General features: G+C 42.2%; 5 protein-coding genes across 18 annotated transcripts in view; 4 read left to right on the top strand and 1 right to left on the bottom strand.

Moving 5' to 3' along the window:
- The window catches only part of LOC141779467 (sodium bicarbonate cotransporter 3-like), a 38,266-nt gene extending 36,144 nt beyond the window's left edge, over positions 1–2,122 (top strand). For both annotated transcript variants that reach the window (XM_074654318.1, XM_074654317.1), the window contains exons 24-25: positions 7–114; positions 1,522–2,122. In XM_074654318.1, the coding sequence (XP_074510419.1) occupies positions 7–114; positions 1,522–1,603 (190 nt within the window). In that variant the 3' untranslated portion in view covers positions 1,604–2,122. The remainder of the gene's footprint in view (positions 1–6; positions 115–1,521) is intronic.
- A 537-nt stretch (positions 2,123–2,659) lies between these two features.
- Positions 2,660–8,899, bottom strand: LOC141779469 (ectonucleotide pyrophosphatase/phosphodiesterase family member 7). Of its 2 annotated transcripts, none has more exons than XM_074654320.1 (5): positions 8,730–8,899; positions 5,357–5,502; positions 3,934–4,557; positions 3,342–3,564; positions 2,660–2,968 (listed from the first exon to the last, which is right to left on the bottom strand). In XM_074654320.1, exons 1-5 carry the CDS (start codon positions 8,761–8,763, stop codon positions 2,895–2,897), a joined length of 1,101 nt encoding a protein of 366 aa, XP_074510421.1. In that variant the 5' UTR covers positions 8,764–8,899; the 3' UTR covers positions 2,660–2,894. The 2 variants fall into 2 exon arrangements, with proteins under 2 accessions (XP_074510421.1, XP_074510420.1); XM_074654319.1 differs by lacking the exon at positions 8,730–8,899 and adding an exon at positions 7,205–8,206.
- A 938-nt stretch (positions 8,900–9,837) lies between these two features.
- Positions 9,838–12,683, top strand: mrps12 (mitochondrial ribosomal protein S12). Its single transcript, XM_074654307.1, has 3 exons — positions 9,838–10,015; positions 11,254–11,325; positions 12,245–12,683. Exons 2-3 carry the CDS (start codon positions 11,256–11,258, stop codon positions 12,625–12,627), a joined length of 453 nt encoding a protein of 150 aa, XP_074510408.1. The 5' UTR covers positions 9,838–10,015; positions 11,254–11,255; the 3' UTR covers positions 12,628–12,683.
- A 150-nt stretch (positions 12,684–12,833) lies between these two features.
- Positions 12,834–21,072, top strand: LOC141779455 (uncharacterized). Of its 12 annotated transcripts, none has more exons than XM_074654304.1 (8): positions 12,834–13,559; positions 15,082–15,172; positions 15,396–16,063; positions 17,420–17,495; positions 17,862–18,163; positions 18,529–18,633; positions 18,709–18,853; positions 19,106–21,072. In XM_074654304.1, exons 2-8 carry the CDS (start codon positions 15,130–15,132, stop codon positions 19,708–19,710), a joined length of 1,944 nt encoding a protein of 647 aa, XP_074510405.1. In that variant the 5' UTR covers positions 12,834–13,559; positions 15,082–15,129; the 3' UTR covers positions 19,711–21,072. The 12 variants fall into 12 exon arrangements, with proteins under 12 accessions (XP_074510405.1, XP_074510401.1, XP_074510399.1 ...); XM_074654300.1 differs by having other exon boundaries at positions 15,082–15,266; positions 15,352–16,063; XM_074654298.1 differs by lacking the exon at positions 12,834–13,559 and adding an exon at positions 13,600–14,476 and having other exon boundaries at positions 15,082–15,266; positions 15,352–16,063.
- Positions 21,073–21,850: 778 nt separating this feature from the next.
- rpp25l (ribonuclease P/MRP 25 subunit-like) lies at positions 21,851–25,757 on the top strand. Its single transcript, XM_074654306.1, has 2 exons — positions 21,851–22,010; positions 24,009–25,757. The coding sequence occupies exon 2, from the start codon at positions 24,009–24,011 to the stop codon at positions 24,678–24,680; it is 672 nt and encodes a 223-aa protein (XP_074510407.1). The 5' UTR covers positions 21,851–22,010; the 3' UTR covers positions 24,681–25,757.
- Positions 25,758–25,770: the final 13 nt, after the last annotated feature.

The following is a 25,770-nucleotide window of genomic DNA, read 5'->3' as shown; positions in this document are numbered from 1 at the left end:
GTGCAGCTTGGACCCGTCGGAGGTGAACATCTCTGATGAAATGGCCAAAAGCGGCATTTGGAAATCAGTTACCATGAAGTCTGACAGCAGCAAAGCTCAGAAACACAGCAACAGGTACAAGACTCACAGGACCCTGCTAGATTATGGATTATTCATCTATCTATATTATAGTGTTTTAAATGATTGGTGCAGAAAGAGACTTTAATTCTCAGAATTTTTGTTAATTGTGAATTAAATAAAAAAGAAATAGTTCCAGTCCACAGCAGCATTTACTGGGAATACATCCCTTTAAAGAGTGACGTAATTTACGATATTTGATATTGCACAATTTTGGATTATTTGGAAACTCAAACTGATTCTACTGAATAAATATGTACACTTCTATTTAAAAGTGTAATATGATATATCCCACCCACTGCCAGGTGCCATTGTAACGAGATAATCAATGTTATTCACTTTACCCGTCAGTGGACTTAATTTTCTGGCTGATCGGTGTATATATATATATATATATATATATATATATATATATAAAGACAATATGAGAAAGTATCCTGAAGATGGAGCAGAAAAAGCATTCAAAGTAAAACTGACCAAAACTGACACTGCAGTCATTTTTTAGATTTTGGTTTATTCTGCTTCTATAACGTTTTCGTCTGGAAAGAAAACATCTATTTTATTACTTTCTGTCTATTTCTGTCTGTAGATTTCTCCTAAATTCACCAACAGTTAGTATTAGATAATGCCTCATTTTCATATAATATATATTATATATATATATTATATATATAATATATATATATATATATATTAGGGCTGTCAATCCATTAAAATATTTAATTACGATTAATCACACTTTAATCACACATTTTTATCTGTTCTAAATGTACCTTAAAGGGAGATTTGTCAAGTATTTAATACTCTTATCAACATGGGAGTGGACAAATATTCTGCTTTATGCAAATGTATATATGTATATTTATTATTGTAAATCAGTTAACAACACAAAACAATGACAAATATTGTCCAGAAACCCTCACAGGTACTGCATTTAGCATAAAAATATGCTCAAATCATAACATGGCAAACTGCAGCCCAACAGGCAACAACAGCTGTCAGTGTGCTGACGTGACTATGACTTGCCCCAAACTGCTTGTGATTATCATAAAGTGGACATGTCTGTAAAGGGGAGACTCGTGGGTACCCAGAGAACCCATTTTCATTCACTTATCTTGAGGTCAGAGGTCAAGGGACCCCTTTGAAAATGACCATGACAGTTTTTCCTTGCCAACATTTAACACAAGTTGTTATTTATGTAGATCTTAAATAGGATCGGACCTAGAATGGACCCCTGAGGAACACCTTTAGACAGGGACAGCGGGTCAGACAGGAAACCCTCTGCTCTCACAGATTGAAGTAGCTGTCGAACTGTTCTAGACCATACCACAGACCTTCCTCTGTGAATCCTACGTCCTTCAGTCTGTCCAGCAACATGTCCTGTTAAGTTGTTGTGTGTTGCAGTCAGGAGACGCTGCCGAGCGTCCAGATAACTGTGGACAGCGAGGACGCTCGGAGGGTCGTGGATGCTGAGACGTCGCTATGATACCCCGCCAGCAGGCCGCGCCGTTGGAGGATGAGGCTGCTGATTGGATACGGCAGCCCTCCGTCTTCTCTGAGCTGAAGTGAAAGGTCGTGGGGCGACCAATCGGGCGTCGCCTCGCCCCTGCGTTTTCTCGGACGAAGGTTTTATTTTCTCATCGTTTTATGGTGAAACACGGAGACTCCGCCACTGGGAGCAAATATGGCCGCCACATCTGGAAATAGCTTCCTGAGGTTTCTCTGGCGGTCCGCTGCTGCGCTGTGATTGGCTGCTGAAGCCTCATTGAACGCCTGATTGTTTCTGATCTGATGATCTGAAGATTAATTTCATCGTTTTAAATGTTTCTGCTTTTATGAAGCAGTTCTTATTTAATCCATCATGCTGATCTATTTGTGTTTCTGTTTGTGTGAGTGCGTGTGTGCGTGCGTGTGTGTTTCACTGTTGTTTCTCACCTCGTTGCCTGCAGCCAACTGAATGATGTCGTCTTCTTAAAGTTTAAATAAATCCGTCTTTTGATGACGATGATCAGCGTCTGTCAGATCGGACTCTTTAATGAACGATTAATCTGATCTCAGGTCATTGAAACGGTGACGACTTCCTGTCTGAGGAGAGAATAAAGGTGACTCTTGTGTTGAAGAGTGAAAGTCTTCTCTTCAGATATTAAATGTTTGAGCTCATAGAAAATGAGAAACATGAAATAAGCATGTGAGTGAGCACGTTTCAGTCGTCACGTCGTTATCAGTCATTTGACCTTATCAGGAAGTGGACTTTGAGCGCTGTAGTAAATGTAAACGATGCTGCAGTATTATTAAGTTAATTTGCTTTCAGAGGGTCAACAGATCCACTGACTGTGATAATCTCAGTTTGACTTCACACACTGATGTCAACACAATTCACCAAATAATCTGAACTCTGCGTTCTTTATACGCTGCTGTAAAGTTGATTAAAAAAAAAATGTAAAATCTGATTGTTTTATGTGCCAATGTAGACTGCATTCATCAATAATCTGCAATAAAAATATTCTTTAAAAAATACCAGAAAATACAGAACAAAATAACATTTTATTATATAAACATTTATTATTACAGAGCGAGATTATTTATTCAGAAATCTAACAGCTGGCTGACTGAATCTACTGCTTCAGTACAATCAGTCATCAGCTGGTAGTGTGTATAAATATTACAATAATACTTCAGAATAGACGAGAGTAAAACCAGATGTTATCCAGGCTCTGTAGACCTGATCCAGGCTCTGTAGACCTGATCCAGGCTCTGTAGACCTGATCCAGGGTCTGTTAGAGCACAGTGAACATGAAGAGCAGCATGGACAGCAGCAGAGCGACAGACAGTCTCGCTCTCTGTGATCCACCTGAAAACCACATGAAGTACTCTGATGAAGTCATAGTATTATGAGTATTGAGTACTACTGTAGTACTAGTAACATTCCCACTACAGACCAGACATGATCATTTAAACTAATCTGGTCTCATTGGTTAATGTTAACTTTCTCAACTAACACTTGTGATCCTGGAGAGTGAGTGACAGAACATATTGAGAGAAACTAGTATTTTCTTCAGCCAATGTTAAAAAAACAAGCCAACAATACTTGCTAGCCAGCGTTAACTAACGTGTTCAGATATAGAATATAATTCTAGTTAATTGTGAAATACGGTTGAGTAAGACGATGTTTTAAAGCTGATTGTTTAATCATTTATTATAAATGGACACGTCCTCAGACTCACCGCCGTGCAGCAGCATCTTCTCCGTTACCGCCAGAGATCCATTGTGCGGCGCCGGTTCGATCTGCAGCACTTTACACATCAGAGGGTAGACGTGGATGCTGTCAAATGGCTCGGACAGGAAGTTTTTCTTGAAGTCGGGTCCGAAGGCCCTGAAGATGGTCTTCATGTCCATCTCTCCGTTATGGAAGCCGTGGTCACCTTTGTTGACGTAGACGATGAATCTCTGGAGGGAAACAAACAGATGAAGACATGTCACATCCTGTCTTTGACCTTTGACCTCACTGACAGCTGCTTGTTGTGCTGCTGATCTTCAAATGGAGCTGTGAAGGTTCTACTTGGTGTTCAACTGGTTTAAGTCGTGAGACCACCAACTATACGGGGCCCCATGGTGGCCGCCGGGTTTGGATGTCGATCATGTACCACGATGCCTCTGGAGTCTGGTCTGGGACCTTTGTTGCATGTCGTTCCACAGCTCTCTATTACTTTTATTTCCTGTCGTCTCTCTGATGTAGACTTGATCATAAAGAAGAAAAAACCAACATGGCGGCAGCTGTGACCGTTAAAACTTGAGGGTTTAATTCTGGAGACTCACAGAGTTCAGGTTGAATCCCAGATCTGCGATGACCACGATGGAAGGCAACCGTTCACTCTTGGCGAGATGGAAGCTCTCAGGAAGCTCATGTTTCCTGTAGACCGTCAGATTGGGCGCGTTGGACAGAGCGTCGAACACCTCCTTCTCCTTCCCTGGCCGCGGTGTCAGGATGCCGAACCCGCCGTAGTCGAGGATCTCGAAGCTGGCGAGCTTGAGTAAATTCAGGTACTTGTTGAGGATGATCTCGTCCACCTGCGGTCGCTTCTTGACGGTGGTCATGCCGTGGTCAGAGGTTATGATGACGTTCAGTCTGTCGTTCAGGTGATGGCGACTGATGGCCTCCCTCAGGTAGCCAATGGTGCGGTCGATCTGCCGGATGATCTTCTTCCTGTCCGGGTGGTCCGGCCCCTTGGCGTGGCCCACGTTGTCCGGCTCGCCGTAGTACAGCGTCACCAGGTGGAAGTCTTCGTCGGAGAACCAGCTCATCACCATGTCGATGTTCTGCTGCCACTCGGTCTCGTTGTCGTCCGGGTGATCAGACTCCTCCACGAGTACCCGGTTGACCGCCTGGCCGCTGTAGTTAGCCCCGCCTCCAGGATAGTAGAAGGACGCTGTTTTCAGACCCTGAAACAAAAAAGGAAACAGCAGGTAGTGTACGGAGTACCTGAGCAGGTGGTGTACGGAGTACCTGAGCGGGTAGTGAACGGAGTACCTGAGCGCAGGTAGTGTACGGAGTACCTGAGCGCAGGTAGTGAACGGAGAACCTGAGCGCAGGTAGTGTACGGAGTACCTGAGCACTTGTAGTGTACGGAGTACCTGAGCGGGTAGTGAACGGTGTACCTGAGCAGGTAGTGAACGGAGTACTAGTGTATGGAGTACCTGAGCAGGTAGTGAACGGAGTACTAGTGTATGGAGTACCTGAGCAGGTAGTGAAAGGAGTACTAGTGTATGGAGTACCTGAGCAGGTAGTGAAAGGAGTACTAGTGTATGGAGTACCTGAGCAGGTAGTGAACGGAGTACTAGTGTATGGAGTACCTGAGCAGGTAGTGAAAGGAGTACTAGTGTATGGAGTACCTGAGCAGGTAGTGAAAGGAGTACTAGTGTATGGAGTACCTGAGCAGGTAGTGAAAGGAGTACTAGTGTATGGAGTACCTGAGCAGGTACATAGTTCCATCAGTAATCTCTTCAAACAGCTGCTCTCTGTAGTTTCTATCTAACCAACAGGAGGAAGTAGGGACTTTGTTAGGGACTATTTTCAGCGGAGGATGAATCCACATGTGGTGCTCTAAGGTTTGTTAGTGTCAGCAGGACGGTGGATGAAATAAACTACAGTATTCATGTTCTTCAGTTCAGTTTGTTGGTGAAACCATTAATATTGATCCTGTTATAATCTTTAGTAATCAATCACTGATGGATGACTGACCTGGTTCTGAGCTGTGATCCACAACGGCAGCACTCCGTTGTCCCACCACTCTGATCTGGTCAGGGTCTTTTTGTGAGAAACTTTCAGGTTCGTCTTGGTGTTAAACATCATGTTGTGGACGACTTCATGATCCTCCACCCATCTGCCTAAAAACAGGAGCAAGACACATTTTAGCACAGAACACTAAACGCTAACAGGAAGTAGTTCGTCAAACGGTCCGACATACGTTTAGTTCTCAATGGACCAGATCAGAACCAAACACTTTGTATATTTATATATGTATACATATACATATATGTGTGTATGTGTATATAAACATAGACTGCATGTATGTATATATACATACATATACAGTATACACATACATACTGTATATAAACTGGAAAAACAAAGTTCGGAAACTTGTGTTTGGTGGATTATTTCTCTGTTGTTACAATGCTAATGGTCATTGTATTTTACATCGTTGGAAAGCCTGTTTATTTACCTTCGCAATGATGTCCAACTTGTAAGGATCATGCATTTGTGGGATGAGCAGCACAGCTGATTATGTGGGTAACGCCCAAGAAAAATTTGCCAAAATGCTCCGTCAATGGTAAACAGTGTATTCTCCTGTTGGTATTGACTCTTGTTTTGAGTTGGTTGGTGGATTGGATGATTGAACTCTATCAGTAACAAGGAACAAACAAGACATATTGTCTATTTTACACTTTATTCATTTAATACACCGTCAGGAGCCTCAGTAGCGGTGGAAGATCCATACGCAGCCACAACAGCCTGGCACCTCCTCCTCATGCTGGTCACCAACCTGGTCACACGTTGCCTCGGGATGGCGTTCCATTCCTCAACCAGGATTCGTTGCAGTTCAGCCAGCGTGGTTGTGTTGGTCACTCTAACACGTACAGCACGCCCAAGCTGATCCTACAAGTGTTGAATTGGGTTGAGGTCTGGACTCTTGGCAGGCCGTTCCATTCTCTCTACTCCCACATTGTGGAGGTAGTCTGTGATAACCCTGGCTCTGTGGGGGCGAGCGTTGTCATCTTGGAGGATGAAGTTAGGTGCCAGATTGTGGAGATATGGGATCGCCACTGGCTGCAGAATCTCATCCCGACATCTCACTGCATTGAGATGGTCTTCAATGATGACAAGCCTTGTTTTGCCAGTGAGGGAGACGCCGACCACCAAAAGCTGTTACTCGATCGGTTCAACAATCAGCATAGCGTTTTCCGTGTTGTCTCCATACTTTGACCCTGCCATCCAACTTTCGCAGACAGAACCTGGACTCATCACTGAACATGACATTCCCCCACATGTTCAGGTTCCATTGTCTGTGTTGTCGACACCAGCGCAAACGGGCCTGACGGTGAAGGGCAGTCATTGCAGGCTTCTTGGTAGCCTTATGACAATACACTGTTTACCATTGGCAGAGCATTTGGGGAAATTTTTCTTGGGTGCTACCCACATAATCAGCTGTGCTGCTCATCCCACAAATGCATGATCCTTACAAGTTGGCCATCATTGCGAAGGTAAATAAACAGGCTTTCCAACGATGAAAAATACAATGACCATTAGCATTGTAACAACAGAGAAATAATCGACCGAACACAAGTTTTGATTCAACCTCCGTTTTGTAGGCCAGGTCACTGCCTTATTTAAGTAGACCCACTAGAGCAGTGTCGTCTGAGAATTTTTGGATTTGACAAGATCAAATTACTTTCCACCACTGTGTAGAGGTACCACAGATTCCACCATGTAGTCCTAATACAGTATTATCTTAAACAGTAGTATTGTTGTACTGCTACCACCTCTACTACTACAGTATTGTATTGTATTGTATTAGTACTGTGTTACCCGTGATGGTGGTGAAGTGGGACGGCGAGGTCATGGTCAGCATCGGGGGGGTTATGTACTTGGCCTTGACCCCGTCCTCCACCAGCTGGTCCAGGTGTGGCGTGTCCACGTCCTGGTCGTAGTCCCACCTGAAGCCGTCGAAGGACACCAGCAGCAGCTTGTTCCTCTGCGTTGCCTTGCTCAGCGGCACGCCTGCAGCGCACGACGCCGCCGTGACCAGCAGCAACAGCTCCAGACTCCTCTTCATCTTCATCCTCACAGAGAACTGACTGAGAGACTTCACCTGTTGGTCTGCTCACCTGTCTGCTGCTGCTCCTCCTCCTGTGTCTCCTCCTGCTCCTCCTCCTCCTCCTCCTCCTCCTCCTCCTCCTCCTCCTCCTTCTCCATCACTTCCTCCTCCCCCTCAAGGCCTATTGAAGGAGGCTGGGTCACGCGTCATCAACGCGTCATATCTTCGGGGGTATAACACATTCGCAGTAAAATCTGGTCTGCCCTCGCCAAAATTGAGCCAATCGCAATGCACGACCGCAGCTTCAGTTACACTGTGCATGCATACCCCATTCCCCAAGACCCATGTCCGCCCATGACCCAGCCTCCTTTCCATAGGCCCTGCTCCTCCTACTCCTCTTCCTCCTCCTCTTCCTCCTCCTCCTCCTGCTCCTCCTCCTCCTCCTCTTCTTGTTTAATGTGTAACTGATCAGAGATCTGCTGATCAGACCTTCAGACAGCTTCTTATCAATCAGCCATTGATCTGTTGGACCCGGCTGATAACTCAGTCAGTCACACACACATTTATAATCTGTATTATTATATTATTATATCATTATCACCACAGGGGACATGTTTGACCAAATAATAACGCTATGATGATGATTTATTAGTATTACATTTAAAAAAATAAAAACATTTTGCGTACAAAAGTACAGGAAAACAATTTTTTATCTTTTTTTGTTAAGAAAAGAAACAGACAAACAAAATCAAGTATAATAAGATAATCCCCATATTAAAATAATAATAATAATAATACAAAATGTTAATTATGTTGATGATAATGATATTAATAATTATAATAGTAATACAAATAATGATAATAATAATAATAATAATAGTAATAATGATAATACAAATAATGATAACAGTAATAATGATAATGATAATAATAGTAATAATGATAATAAAAACAACAGACATAAAAAAACAACAATGATAGATGAGGTACGTGCTTGTGGCGGTTTAGAGTAAACTAATTCTACAGCAAATGATGAGGTACTGATGATTCTTTTATTTGATTTATAATCATTTTGAATATTTTATTGTATATTGTCAGTCAGAAGTTTTCACTTCCTTGTTGGGAACTACTGTATTAAAGTTTTTCCTTTATGACTCTCTATTCAGATAAAGAGAAAGACATATGAAGCCTCTAACAGGAAACATGTCTTCAGACAACATCATAAAACACAGTCAGATAAAAACTAAATGAAACGGTCATAAATCAACAGGTCAAAGTCGTCTCACTGACTGTTACCTCTCAAGGTCTTCATCAGCATGTCGGTTGTCATGTAGACAGCAGTTTTATCACGTGACCAGACTAAAAGAACGCTTCGTATTTATTTATGACGTGTCAACCTTCCCTTTAAGAGGTGACAAGGTTTTTATTTTTATAACTGAACATAACTGAAACTTTTGATTTGACAAACATTTAGACAATATCTGTACACAACTGTTGATTTAGATAAAACTCTGAACTGTCATCATGTATTAGTGACGTTGTTCCACTGCTGCGTTATCTCATCATCATATGACGACGGTAATAACACCTGATGACACGTTAATGACTCATCAGATGGTCAGTGAGTGTTTGTTTCTTTACTTCTTCTCCTTTCAGTATTCTAGATGAACCAGGTGGACCGCCACTGTCCAGACCTCAGAGCCGGACCATATTCATTTACTCCTCTGCTGCTGATCACCTGTTAGGATGATGATTCAGTGAATGCTCTCAGCTCAGTAATCAATGGACCCCGTTTCACAAAGCAGCTTTAAGAAACTTTGAGCCTCAACTCTGAGTTGACTTATCCTGAGGAGGGAAACTAAAAGTAATAAATAAATGACTCAATAAATGAATAAATATGCCATTAAATGTAGCAAAAATAATATTGAAAATAAATGTAGCCATTATTTAATTGATAAAATGTGACATAAATTGATATTTCTCATTTAATTTGCTTATTTATTTCTATTTCTATCAATTTCCTTATTTATTTACTCTTCTATCCTTTTATTGTGTGTGTGTATGTTGTAATGTAATTTTTGTAATTTATTTATCTTTTCATTCATTTTTTATTTTTTATTTATTTCATATGTATTTTTAAATGTATTTCGTTATTTAGCTTTTATTAATTTCCTTATTTATTAACTTCTGTTTAATTTTCCATTTTATTTATTTATGTTTTTTTTTATATATATATACATTTTTGTAATTAATTTATTTTTGCATTCATTTACTTTTATTTATTTATGTTTAGTGAATACTCTAGAGGACAGTATATACAGTGAGGCATGGTGTGAGGTTGTATATAAATTTAGAATGCAGTAATAATTGAAAGAATCCGGAAGCAGTTTTATATCGGAGGAATTACTTCCGGTGCACTGTAGTTCATGTTGCTGACGTTATGATGTGAAGTCCTTGATTGATTCTTTTCACTCAAAATGCGATAAAGCTTCAGATCAGCAGGTTATAAACCCGGTCCGTCTCTCCGGTTCTGTTCTGATCACCCGGCGGTGGCGGCTGTTGTCCCGGGATCCTCTGAGCCGGTATGTGGAGCCGGAAACACTCACATAACCTCTGTGTTGTCTTCTGTTAGCGAGCTACCGTTAGCTGCTAGACATGCTTTATGAGTATGTACCTGTCGCATGTTAGAACAGACCAAGGTAACACCAGACTACAAATATATAGTAATATCATTTACATGGGCACACAAATGCATCCTCCCTAACGTCAGGTTACCTCCAAGCATATGTATATGTGCATGCGTGTTAACCCATGTAACTATATTTTTCCTTCTGTTAGACTCCATCTCTTCTCAAAAACATCCTCCATATTCCTTATTTTGTGAGTTCCCTTTTCCATATCTTTTACTTCTTGAATCTGTTATTTTAGAACAATTAGCCCATCCCAGAAGAAGCCATGCATGCCCAAGCCATGGCATTACCTCCACTGTGTTTCACAGATGAGCTTGTGTGTTTGGGATCATAATCAGATCCTTTCTTTCTCCACACATTAGCCTTTCCATCACTTAGGTAAAGGTTCATCTTTGTCTCATCAGTCCATAAAACTTTGTCCCACAACTTTTGAGCCTTGTTTCTGTAATTTTTGGCAAATTCCAATCTGGCCTTCCTATTCTTATTGCTAATGAGTGGTTTGCATCTTCTGGTGTAGCCTCTGTACTTTTGTTCCTGACGTCTTCTGAAAACGGTGCATTGTGGATTGTGACACCTAATATAATCTCTGTTGTTAATCTCCAATCGATGTAAACCAATCCCAGTGTGATTAAAGAAACTGATGTGAGTGATGCGCTGTGGCAGATAGATCATCTGCTGAATTGATCCAGAGGACTCTAAATATATATTTATATTCTTTAGTTGTGTTCCAGCAGACAGTGTGTGGACAGCTGGTATAGTTAATAAAAGTTTGGCCGTTTATAAAGAGAGTTCGGTGCAGAAACCATCAGACTGACGGTAGGATCTGATTCTATCACACATGTTCTGGTCCGACTCATCTGTCTGTCAGAACGTCCTCACTGTCAGACAGTCAGTGTGTTGAAAAGGAAAATAACAGATTTATTGATAGTTTAGTCTCTTTAATGCTTTCATTAATAGTCTCTTGTTGTTATTCTGAACATTTAGAGTCACACAGATTGAAATAAATACCTGGAGCTGTTTCTCTAAACACACTTTGACTTTTCCAACCCAGATAGAGACGCTAGTAATAATAAATTCATAAATAGATAATAATCATCTTGAGCTTCATCGTCTCCTCTGGTTGGTTACAGGAATGTTTTCACTGTGGAGCCTGAGACCGGCGCTGACGTCACTGAGACCGGCGCTGACGTCACTGATTCAAGGTGCGTTTAATTCAAAGAGTTGAGTTCATCAGGTGATGTAGTGAGCTCTGGTGCTTTAGACAGAATATAACTGACCTCCTTCTCTCCACAATAACCGTCATCAGTAAGGACGGGCTCGTACAGCTCATAAACAGCTGTAAGGTTATTATTCTATAGAGTCTATGACATGAACACGGTGGGTATCGAGTAACCTGCTAAAAATAAATGAATAAAATATATAAAAGAAATTTGTCAATAAATGTAGCAAAAATAATGTTAAAATAAATGTATCCATTAATTAATTAATAAAATGTTACATAAATTGATGTTTTCTGTTTTAATTTATTTACCTTTGTATTAATTCCCTTATGTATTTACTCTTCTGTTTAATAATCACTTTTAGTTATTTCTATATTTTTTATATATTTTTAAGTTAATTTATTATTTATTTTTAAACTTGTGTATTTATTTATGTATTTATTTCTGCATGGTTCTTCCTTTGCATTTCACTTATTTATTTCTGTTCTTTTTTTACACGTTTCTTTTTGCATTTCTGTCTCATTATGCAAATGAGGGGTGGTGACCTAATGTGTGTTATCATGGGGGTCAGAGGTCATAGATGGACTATATGCTAGTTAGCTTCACTCCCATCTTCATCCCCGGCTCCGTACGGGGGGTCGTCGGCCTGCTGCTCCCTCGCCGCTGTTCCCTTGCCACTGCCTCATACCGTTACAGGTGTGCCGAATTCAGCATCTCTGGCGCTGCGTTGTGTTAACAACTGTGCTGACGAAGCGTTTTGCATTTGTTAGCGATCTGATTGGTCCGTCTGACTGGCTGTTTTCTGTGGTAACGGTGGCAGAGGCTCATGGGTATTGTAGTATTTAGCTGATGGATAAAACCTGATGTCTGGTGGTCAGAACATGTGTTTCCCTCTCCGCAGCCTCCCAGCATGCATCTGTCTGGACGGGTCCCATCCTCTCCAGGACCATGGCCACCCTCAACCAGATGCACCGCCAGGGGAAGCCCAAACCGCCTCCCAAGTCTGTCGGCGCCACGTTCGGCCGTCCCCAGCTGAAGGGCGTGGTCCTGAAGACCATGATCCGAAAGCCCAAGAAGCCCAACTCTGCCAACAGGAAGTGCGCGCGAGTGCGTCTGTCCAACGGGAAGGAGGCAGTGGTGTTCATCCCCGGCGAGGGACACAACCTGCAGGAGCACAACGTGGTGCTGGTGGAGGGCGGGAGGACGCAGGACCTGCCCGGCGTCAAACTCAAAGTGGTCCGAGGAAAATATGACTGTGCTCACGTTGTGAAGAAGAAACAGTAGACAGAGACGAGGAACGCTGGGATTGATTAATAAATTAATAAATACATGTGACTGTCTCCAGAGTGAAGTCAGTTTTTCTCTAGATGAGGATCAGAACCGCTGTAGACACCTGAAAAGTCTCACACTGTTGAATGAGCAGAATGAAGTCTTTACATTTTGGTTTACTATGATATGGTTTATTATTACTTTGATCTCTGTTTATTATTACTATGATCTGGTTTATTATTATTATGATCTCTGTTTAACTGTAGGATTTTAAGATTTCATTGTGACTGTGGTGTAGGGCTTGATGATTTTATATCATCATACAGTATATGGACTTCAGTAGCATTATACCAAGATAAATTAATACATATTCATGATTTCAAATTTTAATTAAAAACTAACAAAAAGGGTTTTACACATTAAGAGTTTTGTGTAATGTAAAGCACACACGTGTGTGTGTGTGTATATATGTGTGTATATATATATAATATATATATTGTGTACACAATGCCAGAAAAGTAAACAAGTGACCGGTGTCATAAATAAATGTATTTACTTGGTATGAGTACAAAAATAAATTCAAATAAATAAATAAATAGTTAACGGAGAAATATATGAAACATATCATCATAACATCCATAGAAACTTGTTTAAACACCTTTTTTCACCTAAATTATGGCCCTTACTACTGGACATACTGTATGTCTATGGTTACTATGGTTACTTCAGTGTTGATGCAGTTTATCTTCCGGCCAGCAGCGGCAGCACTGACGTCACACTGAGCAGCTGCTGCTTGGCAACGCTGAGCGATGACGACGCGCCATGTGTGATTTCAGTAGATTCACCTGCGCTTCACTGGACTAACTCGTGTTTTGGGTCTTTTACCTCCACCTGACATCGACCAGAATTCTCCTGACAGGCTGCTGAGAAGTTTGTCTCTTCGTTCGGTGGGTTCATATTTCCAACATTGATATTTAAAAACAACTTAATTAGCAATAAGCAACAGTAATCAGTGTTTCTCTTAGGCAGCCGTTCAGGACCTTTTTTTTTTTTTATTTCAAAATTACAGTATACATAGTAACAGCAGAAAACATTAAAAACATTTAAATACAAAAGAAGCATTGCGAAAACATAAACAAAGAGCTGTGTCAAAACATAAAAGGACAACAGAAATGAAACAAAAAAAACTAAATAAAACTAAATAAATAAGTAGATGATAATAAAAAAGACCACGCAAGAGTATGACAATAATTTCACTTAAAAACATTAAAGATATTGCATACATTCATTGTTTTCATTGTTTTTTTGTTATGTGAGGAAGAAATTGTTGACAGATATAGATCAATTTCTTTCATAAATACAAAGATATTAGGCTTTTTTTTGGTAAATTTACACTTGTGAATGTGGAGCTTCGCGAGAATTAAAATTAAATTAATAAGAAAAAATGCATTACTGTCTTTGTCACTGTAATCATAGCAGCCAAATATAATATTTATATAGTACAGTGCAAAATCTGAGAAAATGTTAACAAGTATAAAATTATTGACATCTTTTCACAATTCACATGTAAATTTACAGGACCAGAATAAATGAGAGCAAGTTTCAGGATGTGATTCGCAGAAGGAACAATTTACATCTATATGTCACTCTTTAACTTCTGTAAGAAATGTTTCACTGGATAGAGGACTGTGTGACGCTATATGACGCTGTGTGACGCCTGCATCAGAGCTAGGAGCTAACAGCTAGCATCAGCAGGTCAAAGCAGTCGTCTACTCCTGGACCATTTTCATACTTCTTTAATCTTTTGGGCCTTTTTTTAACGGCTCGGTTCGCCGTCCGGTCCCTGAACGGAAAACTATTACCGGTGCCGGTGTGTGTTTGTGTGTTTCTGTGAACGTTAGCTACGCTTTAGCTTACGATTAGCAGGCTAGCTTAGCTGTTAGCTTCTGCTCTGTGTTTATCAATGTAGCGGCTCTTCTCCTCTCTGATTGGCTGAGACTCTGTAGTAAAACACACAGCACAGGTGTAACGTTACCAGCGGATACATCTAACGTTACCTGACGATAAACCGCTGATTTGTTGCTTTAATTCAGGTAAATGTCAGAATAATTAACCGTTAAACCTCCGCTTGAGTCATAAAGAGCTGAAATCTGCCTCTAATAAACCTGTAAAACCAGCCATCCATACAAATACAACAACAGGGGGGAGTAGTACTTTTACTGTAACAAGAGTATTTTTACAGTGTGGTATTAGTACTTTTACTTGTAACAGAGTATTTTTACAGTGTGGTATTAGTACTTTTACTTGTAACAGAGTATTTTTACAGTGTGATATTAGTACTTTTACTTGTAACAGCGACTTTTTACAGTGTGGTAGTAGTACTTTTACTTGTAACAGAGTATTTTTACAGTGTGGTATTAGTACTTTTGCTTGTAACAAGAGTATTTTTTACCTCTATCCTGGTCTCAGAGTCCCTGAGGAGACGTGTCCCCTTCAGAAGGAGCAGAGCATGAGGACATGAATGGAGAGACAGCGGACGCAGAACTAAGAGGAGAGGAAGGTCAGAGGTCACAGTTTATATTCTGGATGTATGGATCAGAGGGTCAGATGTCACAGTTTATATTCTGGATGTATGGATCAGAGGAAGGTCAGAGGTCACAGTTTATATTCTGGATGTATGGATCAGAAGGTCAGAGGTCACAGTTTATATTCTGGATGTATGGATCAGAGGGGTTAGAGGTCACCGTTCTCTGAGATGTTGATGTCAGTATTTTCCTCTACAGGAGACGTCGAGTCGCCAGGACAACCAGCATTAAAACAAAGCAGCCGTCAGTACACTCGCCGCCACAGCTGTTCAGTATGCAGCCGGGAGTTCTCTCGCCCGTCTCGGCTGGCGGACCACATGAACACGCACTCTGGCGACAAACCGTACAGCTGCTCCGTGTGCGGAAAGCACTTCTCAAAGAAGGTGAACGTGGCGGCGCATCAGCGGGTTCACACCGGTGAGAAGCCGTACTCCTGCCCCGATTGCGGGGTCAGCTACGCCCAGCCGGGCTGCCTGCGGAGGCACCGGCTCCAACACGCCGCCGAGAAGCCCCATGTCTGCTCGGTGTGCGGCCGCGGCTTCGTTCAGCGGCGGCATCTGGTACAACACGAACGGACGCACACCGGGGAGAGGCCGTTTTGCTGCCAACTGTGCCCAAAACGCTTCGCCTCCAGGACAGGTCTCAGCGGGCACCAGAAGACCCACGCCGAGGGGAACGTCTACCGCTGCTCCTTCTGCCAGAAGGCCTTCTCCACGCCGTCCTCCTTCAGGGACCACGAGAGGCTCCACACTGGACAGAAGCCACACCCCTGCTCGCTGTGCTGCAAGAGCTTCAATCGGCCGGGCCTGCTGAGGAAACACCTGCAGAGACACGATGAGGTCAGAGCTGACGAAGCAGCTGGCCTGGTGAGTGACCGTAGACCGCTGCTGAACGCTGTATCCAGTTTTTGTCTGTAGCGATCTTGTTTTTTTTCCGTCTTCATTTTGCTTTTTTACCATCGCCATCTTTGTATTTTGCCATCACCATCTTGGTTTTGGCAGTCTCTGGCCCCATTTCAATACGACCCTCCACCCTCCCACTACGTGGTGGAGTGAACTCCGTTTGTAGTCACACTCACAGCTCAATGAAGCTCCTTCTTTAAGGTGGAGGGTAGAAATACAGCAGCCACTTTGGGACGAACTTTCCTCTCTTCTGCAAGGAAATAAATATCAGAATCAGAACTAATTCATTGATCCCGGGGGGGAAATTGAGTTACGTTTTGCTCCCGCCCTAGAATATAAATAAAAATATATAAAAATAGAGAAATCATGAGAAAATATAAATAAGAAATATATATAATGACAGTGCAAATAATAATGCTGAAAAATAAGATATATGCAAAAATATAAATGCATGCATTTATAAAAATGCAAGAACAGTGTAAAATATGAATATTAGTTTAAATGTTCTGTATAAATACATGCAGTGTTAAGGCCAGTGTAGACAAGATTATTGCACAATCTAAAATGAAATATTGCACAAAATTATTGCACAGTTGAAGATATAATCAATTATGGGGCTACAGCTCCTGATAGGGTAAACAATTATAAATATATACAATCATGAACATGTCCACCGTTTTCTAGACTGGACAAGGGTATATTTGATCCTAAATACAATCTACTTACTTTATGTTGTTGAAGTTTGTATGACAATAAAGTAGAATAAATTAAATGCCTATCAGTTTGAGCAGTTTACAAGTGTTACAAATGTTTGTACTGGTAGTCGCACGGAAATGACATCGGAGCATGTTCCATGACGAACACAAAGCGGCGTTGCACGTCGTCAGTGAGGGCAGGTGGTTAAGTCGGCATCGATGCAGGCTTGCTGTTGGAGGGTTTCATAAACCACTTCCACTCCCCGTGAATTGATTTGGAATGGCCCTTAATATGGCGGACCCCCCACGCGAATGCGCAAACGGAGTGGAAGTGGGTAGGGAGAGGATGTCGGGGGTGGTTTGGAATTGGGCCTCCATCTAGTTTTTTTGCCGCCTTGCTTTTTTTGGCCGTCGCCATCATTGTTTTTGTCTGTCGCCGTCTTGGTTTTTTGCCATTGCCATCTTGGTCATTTATTCTTTGTTTCAGTGATTAAGCAGTACTGTACTGTTTATAATATCACATACAGAAATCAGATTAAACTGGTCCATTTATTGGGATTGAACACGTTTATACTACGATGACTGTTATGTCACAAACAGCTGAATCTGATGCTGTTTGTTACAGAAACCAGAGGAGCAGATCAGTGACGGCTGTCTGAACGATGAAGAGGAAGAGGAAGAAGCGGTGCATTCACTGACCAGTAAGAACATCACTTCATGTTTCCAATACAGTAAAGACTGAAATAACGACATTATATACATGCAGATAATAATTATAACACTGTTAAACTGGAGTCAATGAAGAATTCAGATTCACTTTTTTCCATGAAAATGTGTTTATTAAAGGATTTACCTCAAAAAACTGTCAAAAAACTGGAAAACTGTCATTTAATTATTTATCAGATACAAAATCCAAAGTAATGAAAACTCTTCTCCAGTTCATGAAGCCCAAAATGTTGTTTCTGAGAGTCAATAACGTAAAAAATATGGATTTAATGATTATTTGTATCTTCAGGTTAACACCAAGTCCTGCTGATCCTGAACTTCCTGTGTTGGTCTATTTCCAGACGGCGGTCTCTGCAGCGTGAAGAAGCTCCACAGCTGCTCCGTCTGTGGGAGGAACTACCCGACGCCGTCCACACTCAGAGAGCACGTGAAGATCCACGAGACGGAGGAACTGCACCGCTGCTCGCTGTGCACCAAGACCTTCACCTCCACCGGCAGCCTGAGGGCTCACCAGAGGACGCATGCTGCCAACAAACCTCACGCCTGCAGCATCTGCACCAAGAGCTTCCTGAGGCCCTGCCTCCTCCGCCAACACATGAGAATCCACATCAGGGATGGACTCATCGCAGATCCTGCAGACCAGGTCAGACCTCAGGCTTCTGGACATACATTGATTCATCCTGATTACAGCAGATCAGTGTTTCTGTTTCATATTCAGATTTACTAAATTAGGAAAGTTTCTTTTGTAGAGCACATTTCAAAAGAAATCAAAGATATAAAAGAAAGACGAGGCTTAGATTTCTCTTGTGGATGCTGGTTCTAGTAAAACCCTCTCCTGTTACATGTGGTTTCAAAATCCAAGATGGAGAAACGTATTGATAAATAATGAAAACTGTATTACTAGATAGGATAAGATGGGACCCAAATGTAAAACACTAATGATGAAAGGTATGAATATGAATATGGAAATTGTGTTTGAGGCTGATGAGGTGATGTCGTCTGTTACAGGAGTTCTGGCTCAACATGAAGACTGAGGAGGAGGAGGAGAAGGAGGAGAAAGAGAAGGAGAAGGAGGACGAGGAGGAGGAGGAGGAGGAAGGTGTGAACGAGCAGGTAAGACATCCAGCTGGTATTTTAAACATTTTGATCATCATGTGAAGAGTTAGTTGAGATTGTTTTTGTCTCCAGGACTCAGAGGACCGTCCTACCACTGAGTCCAGACCTCTACCTGGTAACCATGGTAACCAGGACATCTTGCTGGTGAAGGAGGAAGACGTCAGCGGTTTGATAAACTCAGATGGAGAGGAAGAGGACTGGAGACGGCCGCCGACCGGTATGTCATTAGGTTGAATAATAAGACAAACTGAAGATAATGATGATGTGTTAACAGTCTGAAGATCCACACGGCTACGTTCTCATCTCATCTCTGTGCACACGAGGGTTTCACAAATAATCTCCGTCCATATTAACCATGGTACACTCTGAAAGTTGTGTAGTTCGTGTAGCTCAGACACCTTGAAGTTCTCGGCTGTGTTCATGTCATGACCAGATGAATTAACAGATCGTCTCCGTGTGTCTCTGACAGAACAAGACGGCGGCTCAGCGAAGGAGGCAGATGGCGACGGCGGCGAGGGGAGAAGGAAACACTGCTGTCCTGTTTGCGGTCGTGACTGTTTCAAGGCGTCATCGCTGCAGAAACACCTGCGGATCCACTCTGGCGAGCGTCCGTTTCAGTGCCCCACCTGCAGGAAGAGCTTCACCCAGCAGGTCCACATGACGGAGCACCAGAGGACCCACACCGGGGAGAAACCCTACACCTGCTCCGCCTGCAACAAGAGCTTCACCTTCTCCAGTGCCCTGCGCCGACACCAGCGGCTGCACGCCGACGCCCGGCCCTACCAGTGCTCCGTCTGCCTGAAGACCTTCAAACAGCAGAGCTCGCTCAAGAGCCACCAGCGGACGCACTCGGGGGTCCGCTACCAGTGTCCGCTCTGCAGCAAGAGCTTCAGCCGCGCCCTGGAGCTCACCTACCACGTGGACGTGCACTCCGACGCCCGGCCATACTTCTGCCACATCTGCAAGAAGAACCTCAGCGGAGCCCGGATCTACCGCAAGCACATGAAGAAACACGAGTCCAACTCGCCGCTGCTGCAAGCGGCATCGACAGACACCGAGATCTCCGAGGTCTGAAGAGAAGCCGAGGAAAAGTTTCAAGTTTAGAGCTTTTAGCCTCAACGGTTGTTGGGCCCTCGTGGTGGATGATCAGACCACAGCGGTGAGCGGGTCACAGGACGATGATTTAAAACCTCTTTCTCTTCCTCCAGTTGTTGTGGTGTCCTTGCTACCCATGGTTAGAACTACAGACTGACAACCCTTTGTCTGATCACTAAAACACTGTCAACGTGCATTTGCAAGTTCCAAAGATGACAGTGCAAATATTCCAAATGGCGTTATTTGGATAAACTGACCACATATTGGGAAGCTAAATGGTTACTTTCCATCCATCCATTATCTGTAACCTCTTATCCTGTTCAGGGTGGCGGGGGTGCTGAAGCCGATCCCTGCTGACATTGGGTGAAGGCAGGGTACACCCTGGACAGGTCTCCAGACTATCACAGGGCGGACACATAGAGACAGACAACCATTCACGCTCACATTCACACCTACGGGACACTTAGAGTCAACAATTAACCTAACCTGCATGTCTTTGAACTGTGGGAGGAAACCGGAGAACCCGGAGTAGACCAACGCTAAAACGGGGAGAACATGCAAACTCCACACAGAAGGGCGCCAAGCCGGATTCGAAACCTGCGACATGGTTACATTTTTGCCTGAATAAGATTAATTAAAATCTTATTATAACATTAAATATTAAAACTTAATAACAGCTTTTTGACAAGTAAAGGCAAAGCAAAGTAATCTTACTTCCACAGAACAGAACTCGATATGGAAGTGCCCTGCTTCGGACATAGAATAAGGTCAATAACTTCTCAGCAGCCAATCATGTGTGGACAAGAAGTTGCCAGGTAACCAGTGATGTCACTAGGGACGCGGTATCATTCAGAATGTGATTAATCATAGCACCAATATAGAACTGTTTGACTTTAGTTTTGTGAGAGCAAGATGTTGAGTACAGAGCAGGAGTCGGGATGTTGTTAGCCTAGCTTAGCTTAAAGACTGTAAGCAGGTGGAAACGGCTAGCCTGACTCTGTTGACCTACCAGCTCCTCTAAAGATCACTCATTAACACGTATCTCCAAACTCAAATTATTGTAAGAACATTTGAGAATTGACACCTCATCCTTTCCATATGAAGGTCAAAGATCAGCCCTCTGTGCCTTGCTCAAGGACACTTGATAAGGACACTTGATAAAGACACTTGAGGCCGTTGTGCTGCCAGTCAGCTTATCTTTACTTAATAGAAACCACTGAGACTAAACATCACTGTTCAATAAAGAGACTCTAATCTCTGTCATCCAGTCTTTAATGAAGCTGTAAACTTTATTTAAACGTCTTCAGTTAACAGAAGAATAAAGTTCATCATGTGATTGTAGCTGTGAAATTTATTTAAATAGTATTGGTACTTTTACTGTAACAGAGTATTTCTACAGTGTGGTATTAGTACTTTTACTGTAACAGAGTATATTTACACTGTGGTATTAGTACTTTCACTGTAACAGAGTATATTTACAGTGTGGTATTAGTACTTTCACTGTAACAGAGTATATTTACAGTGTGGTATTAGTACTTTCACTGTAACAGAGTATATATTTACAGTGTGGTATTAGTACTTTCACTGTAACAGAGTATATTTACAGTGTGGTATTAGTACTTTCACTGTAACAGAGTATATTTACAGTGTGGTATTAGTACTTTCACTGTAACAGAGTATTTATTTACAGTGTGGTATTAGTACTTTCACTGTAACAGAGTATTTTTTACACTGTGTTATTAGTACTTTTACTGCAACAGAGTATATTTACACTGTGGTATTAGTACTTTCACTGTAACAGAGTATATTTACAGTGTGGTATTAGTACTTTCACTGTAACAGAGTATATTTACAGTGTGGTATTAGTACTTTCACTGTAACAGAGTATATTTACAGTGTGGTATTAGTACTTTCACTGTAACAGAGTATTTTTTACAGTGTGGTATTAGTACTTTCACTGTAACAGAGTATTTTTTACAGTGTGGTATTAGTACTTTTACTGCAGTAAAGGAGGTATATAAAGGTGAATACTTCCTCCACCACATCAGTTTGGTCTTCCTCCACTCAGGTGTTGTGAGTTTAGCTCATGGATGTATTAAGAGGTTTAGCTGACTTCACGACAGTAAAACCTGTGAGTTTGCGACATTTCCCATCGTTATACGGTAACGTAAAGTGTTCCAGAAGACGTAAACATGTGGAGAGTCGAGTAGTGAATGGAAACACCCACCTGGTGAGATTATAAACGTGTAACTGATCAACTTTACTCGGTGCTGTAACAGGTAAGTCACACTGTTATCACAACATGTCCGTCTGTTAGCCTGCAGCTTAGCCGCGATGCTGACAGCTAATAACGAAGTCTGGTCACTTTTCTGTCACTTTATTCAACATTAGCTGAACTACATGAAGTCTTTGTTAGTTAGTTCAGTTAAAGAACATTTAGTGTCACCTTCCTTTATCAGTCTGACGTCTGTCAGGCCTCAAAACACCTGTATCATTCAGAGAAGTCCCCGCGCCGATCTCCGTTAGAAATGCTGTAGATGTAATGTTTTCTTCTTCACCGGTGGAGCTGCAAGTGTAGCAGTTGTGTACTCTCTCTACACAGGCATGGCAGAAGATCTATAAACATGCTGTCGAATAGTTACGACCTCCTCTTTAATTCGGCATACACCAGAACACCATGCACTGTTGGGTTTAGTTTAATAGTACAGTTGACCAGCTCAGTGTTCACCAACACTACAGAAATATCACTATATACTACTACATGTTACTTCTCAGTGGGATTAAATGATTGTATACCTACTGAAAACTAAATGTTCCTCCAGGTTCAACCCCTTCACGATATGTAAGGATAAAAGTGGCAAAAGTTAACGGTGTTTTTAATATTTGTGGGTTTTTAATTTGACATCCATAATGTTAATACAGAGCTCTGCCAGTGGAGTCTGTAGTTACTGTTAACAGCTCCTGTTATCCTGTCTAATATCATATTATATCAGTCTGTAGTTACTGTTGACAGCTCCTGTTATCCTGTCTAATATCATATTATGTCAGTCTGGTGTTACTGTTAACAGCTCCTGTTATCCTGTCTAATATCACATTATATTAGTCTGTAGTTACTGTTAACAGCTCCTGTAATTAATCATTTAATCAGGTAAATACAGATGTATATAAGCAACTTTTGTTCCTGCATACAACATTTGGTTACTTGACGTCAGGCTGGATGAGATGAAACTATCTGTGACATAACATTTTTTTTAACAACAATATTAAACCATGAAAATCATCAGAACATCATTTAAAATATCAATATGACTCCGGCTACAGCCAAAGAACGTATATAAGAAGTGAAAGTTTGTTCCATTGCAACATAAAAGAATATCTCCTTTTATATTTTTAAAGATACTGATTTTAAATTATATCTGACTATGATTGAAAACTTAAAACTCAAAAATTCTAAATTGGCAAAAACTATTAGATTATTTAGACATTTCAAATGTATTCCAACTGTTTAATAGACCCTGATTTTTATTTTGTGTTCATCTTTTCCTTTCCTTATATTTTATTTGTTGTATAATTTATTTAATTTTTATATTTTTATACTGTAAAATATATTAGCAGAATCTTTTGTAATGAAAAATCTGAACATGTTTATGAATCTACTGGATTGAACTTTTGAAATAAAGTATGGGGAAAAAAATCATCTCCCCGCAGCAGAGCTACACGTCCACCATTTTGGACTGAAAGTGACTGTTCTACAGTTGTTCCCCCCTCCCTCCACCCCCTGCTCTCTCTCTGTCCCTCTCTCTGAAGGAAGAAGGAAAGAGGCTGGGTGATGCGTCATGAATGCGTCATCAGTTACACTGCGCATGTCTTAAAGCCTGTGGTGTAAATGCACAGGCTGATCGGAGTTAAAAAAAAAATTCCCGAAGACGGATCATGATCCGGATCGCCACCAAAATCTAATGGATGGTTCATTGTGCCACACCCCACCCCTCTAAAAAATGTCATTCTAATCATCCAAATGGACAAACACACAAACCAACAAACCAACCAACGGCGGTGAAAACATAACCTCCTTCCTAGGCCTTTGGCCTTGGCGGAGGTAAAACTGTTTTCAGTCCAAAACTACGGCAGCGGCTGTTGTCAAAAACACCAGAGTTTCACCTCTTTGCTTCTAAACTCTTTGATATTACTGTATCTTCTGACAGTGTCCTCCCTGTTTGTCCTCTGACTGTCCTCTGTCTGTCTGTCTGTCCTATCTGTCCTCTGTCCGTCTGCAGATGGAGAACTACAGTAAGTCTCGGACGGTGGAGCATCCGTCCGTCTGTCCCTTCATCGTCCCCCCAGACACGCCAGAGGTCCGTGTCAAAGACGGCAGCAAGATCCGTAACTTGCTGCGTTACGCCCTGAGCCGCATGGAGGCCAAACCGCGAGCGGCCGAGGACGAGGGACGACCCGAGGGCGGAGGTGTGGCCGCGGAAGGACAACGGGAAGCGGCGGGCCGGCCGCTCTGCCAACAGATGGTGTTCACGGCGAGCGGTAAGGGCGTGTCTAAAGCCATCACGTGTGCTGAGATGGTGAAGCGGCGGGTGAAGGGGCTCCACCAGATCACCAGGCTGCTGTCCTGCACCGTGGACGAGGTCTGGGAGCCGCTGGAGCCCGCCGCCGGCCTGGACAGCCTCACCGTCAGCAGGAAGCTGCCCACCATCTGGATCCTCCTCTCCAGAGAGCCGCTGGACCGCAGCCAGCCGGGATACCAGGCGCCGGGCCGCTACGACGCCCTGTGGGCTCAGTCCACCAACAAGGAGGACGGAGGACAGAGACCAGGACACAAGAGGAAGAAGGGAGGAGGAGTAGGAGGAGTAGTAGGAGGAGGAGGTGGCGGCGGCAGAGGGAGGGGACCTGCCCGTCAGACTGGACGTTCCAGAGAACCGGCGAGAGGACAGAGTTGATTTCACTGTTTACAGACTGCAGACATGAAGAAGACGAACGCTGGGAGGGAGCAGGAAGAGGACACTCAGAGGACACTCAGAGGACACTTCTAGAGGACATTTATTCACCTTATTCTCTACCTGAACTAGAGTGCTTCCACATGGCGTCATGTTGTGTTCTCACTTCTGTTTAGAGCAGAAGTGTCATTATTTAGCCTAGCGTCATACATCCATGGTTATCATCCTTTACTGGACAAAAAGCTGTTTTTAAGTTTTAAAAAACTCTTATTTAGCTAATGTTTTAGTAAACATTTAGATTTCCAACATGTGATCAGTTTAACCAAATAAATTTGGAAATTAGTGGCGATGTTTGACAGGAAGAACTAACACACTAGGGTTCAAAGAGGAAGTGACAAAATGGGCGGGGCTACATGAGGTGAATAGAGGACAGCAGAGCGGTGGTTTGACTAAAGGTTTTACACTTTCAAATCCTCCATCAAAGTTTATGTTGATTTTCTTTAAGTATTAACCTGAAGAGACCTCACCGCAACCTTTAGTCAACCTTCAGTCAACATTGAGTCAGCGTTTAGTCAACGTTTCTTTTTATTGTTCAGAATAACTTTATATAAATACCTGAGTTGATGCAGCTGCAGGACTGTTGGTGCTTGTTGGAGACATTTAGAGACGGAGCGTCCGCCGCTGATCGATGACGTACTTTGACCCCTGATCTGAAACTGACCTGTGAAAACAAGCCACCGTTCTTACAGGTTTAATTGTCCTTTTAAAAAGAGAGACCCGGTCCAGAAGGGAGCCGAGGACGGCCCCCTGGTCTGATGAGGATTAGACTCCTGTAGCCGGAGAACTGAGCCGATTAGTTTGATTTGTAGTGAATTTACTGAAACGGGATCGATCACAAACTCTGTCCTTTTAACATGTCTCAGTCAGCTTTAAGTTCATGGATAGTTCATTGCCAGTATTTTTTATTTCACTGTGTTATATTTAGGTTTTCTACCCGTTGATCTAAACTATAAACAGGTTTTTGTCCTGAAAATGTTTTTTTTTTTCTCCAGTAAATTAAAGAGTTTCAAGTAAAACAAAGATTATAAGAGTT

Source organism: Sebastes fasciatus, chromosome 12 (assembly GCF_043250625.1).
Source record: "Sebastes fasciatus isolate fSebFas1 chromosome 12, fSebFas1.pri, whole genome shotgun sequence".
In the NCBI taxonomy this organism is placed as follows: Eukaryota; Metazoa; Chordata; class Actinopteri; order Perciformes; family Sebastidae; genus Sebastes; species Sebastes fasciatus.
Note: the sequence above shows the minus strand (reverse complement) of the source record. Positions and strands in the feature narration are given on the sequence as shown.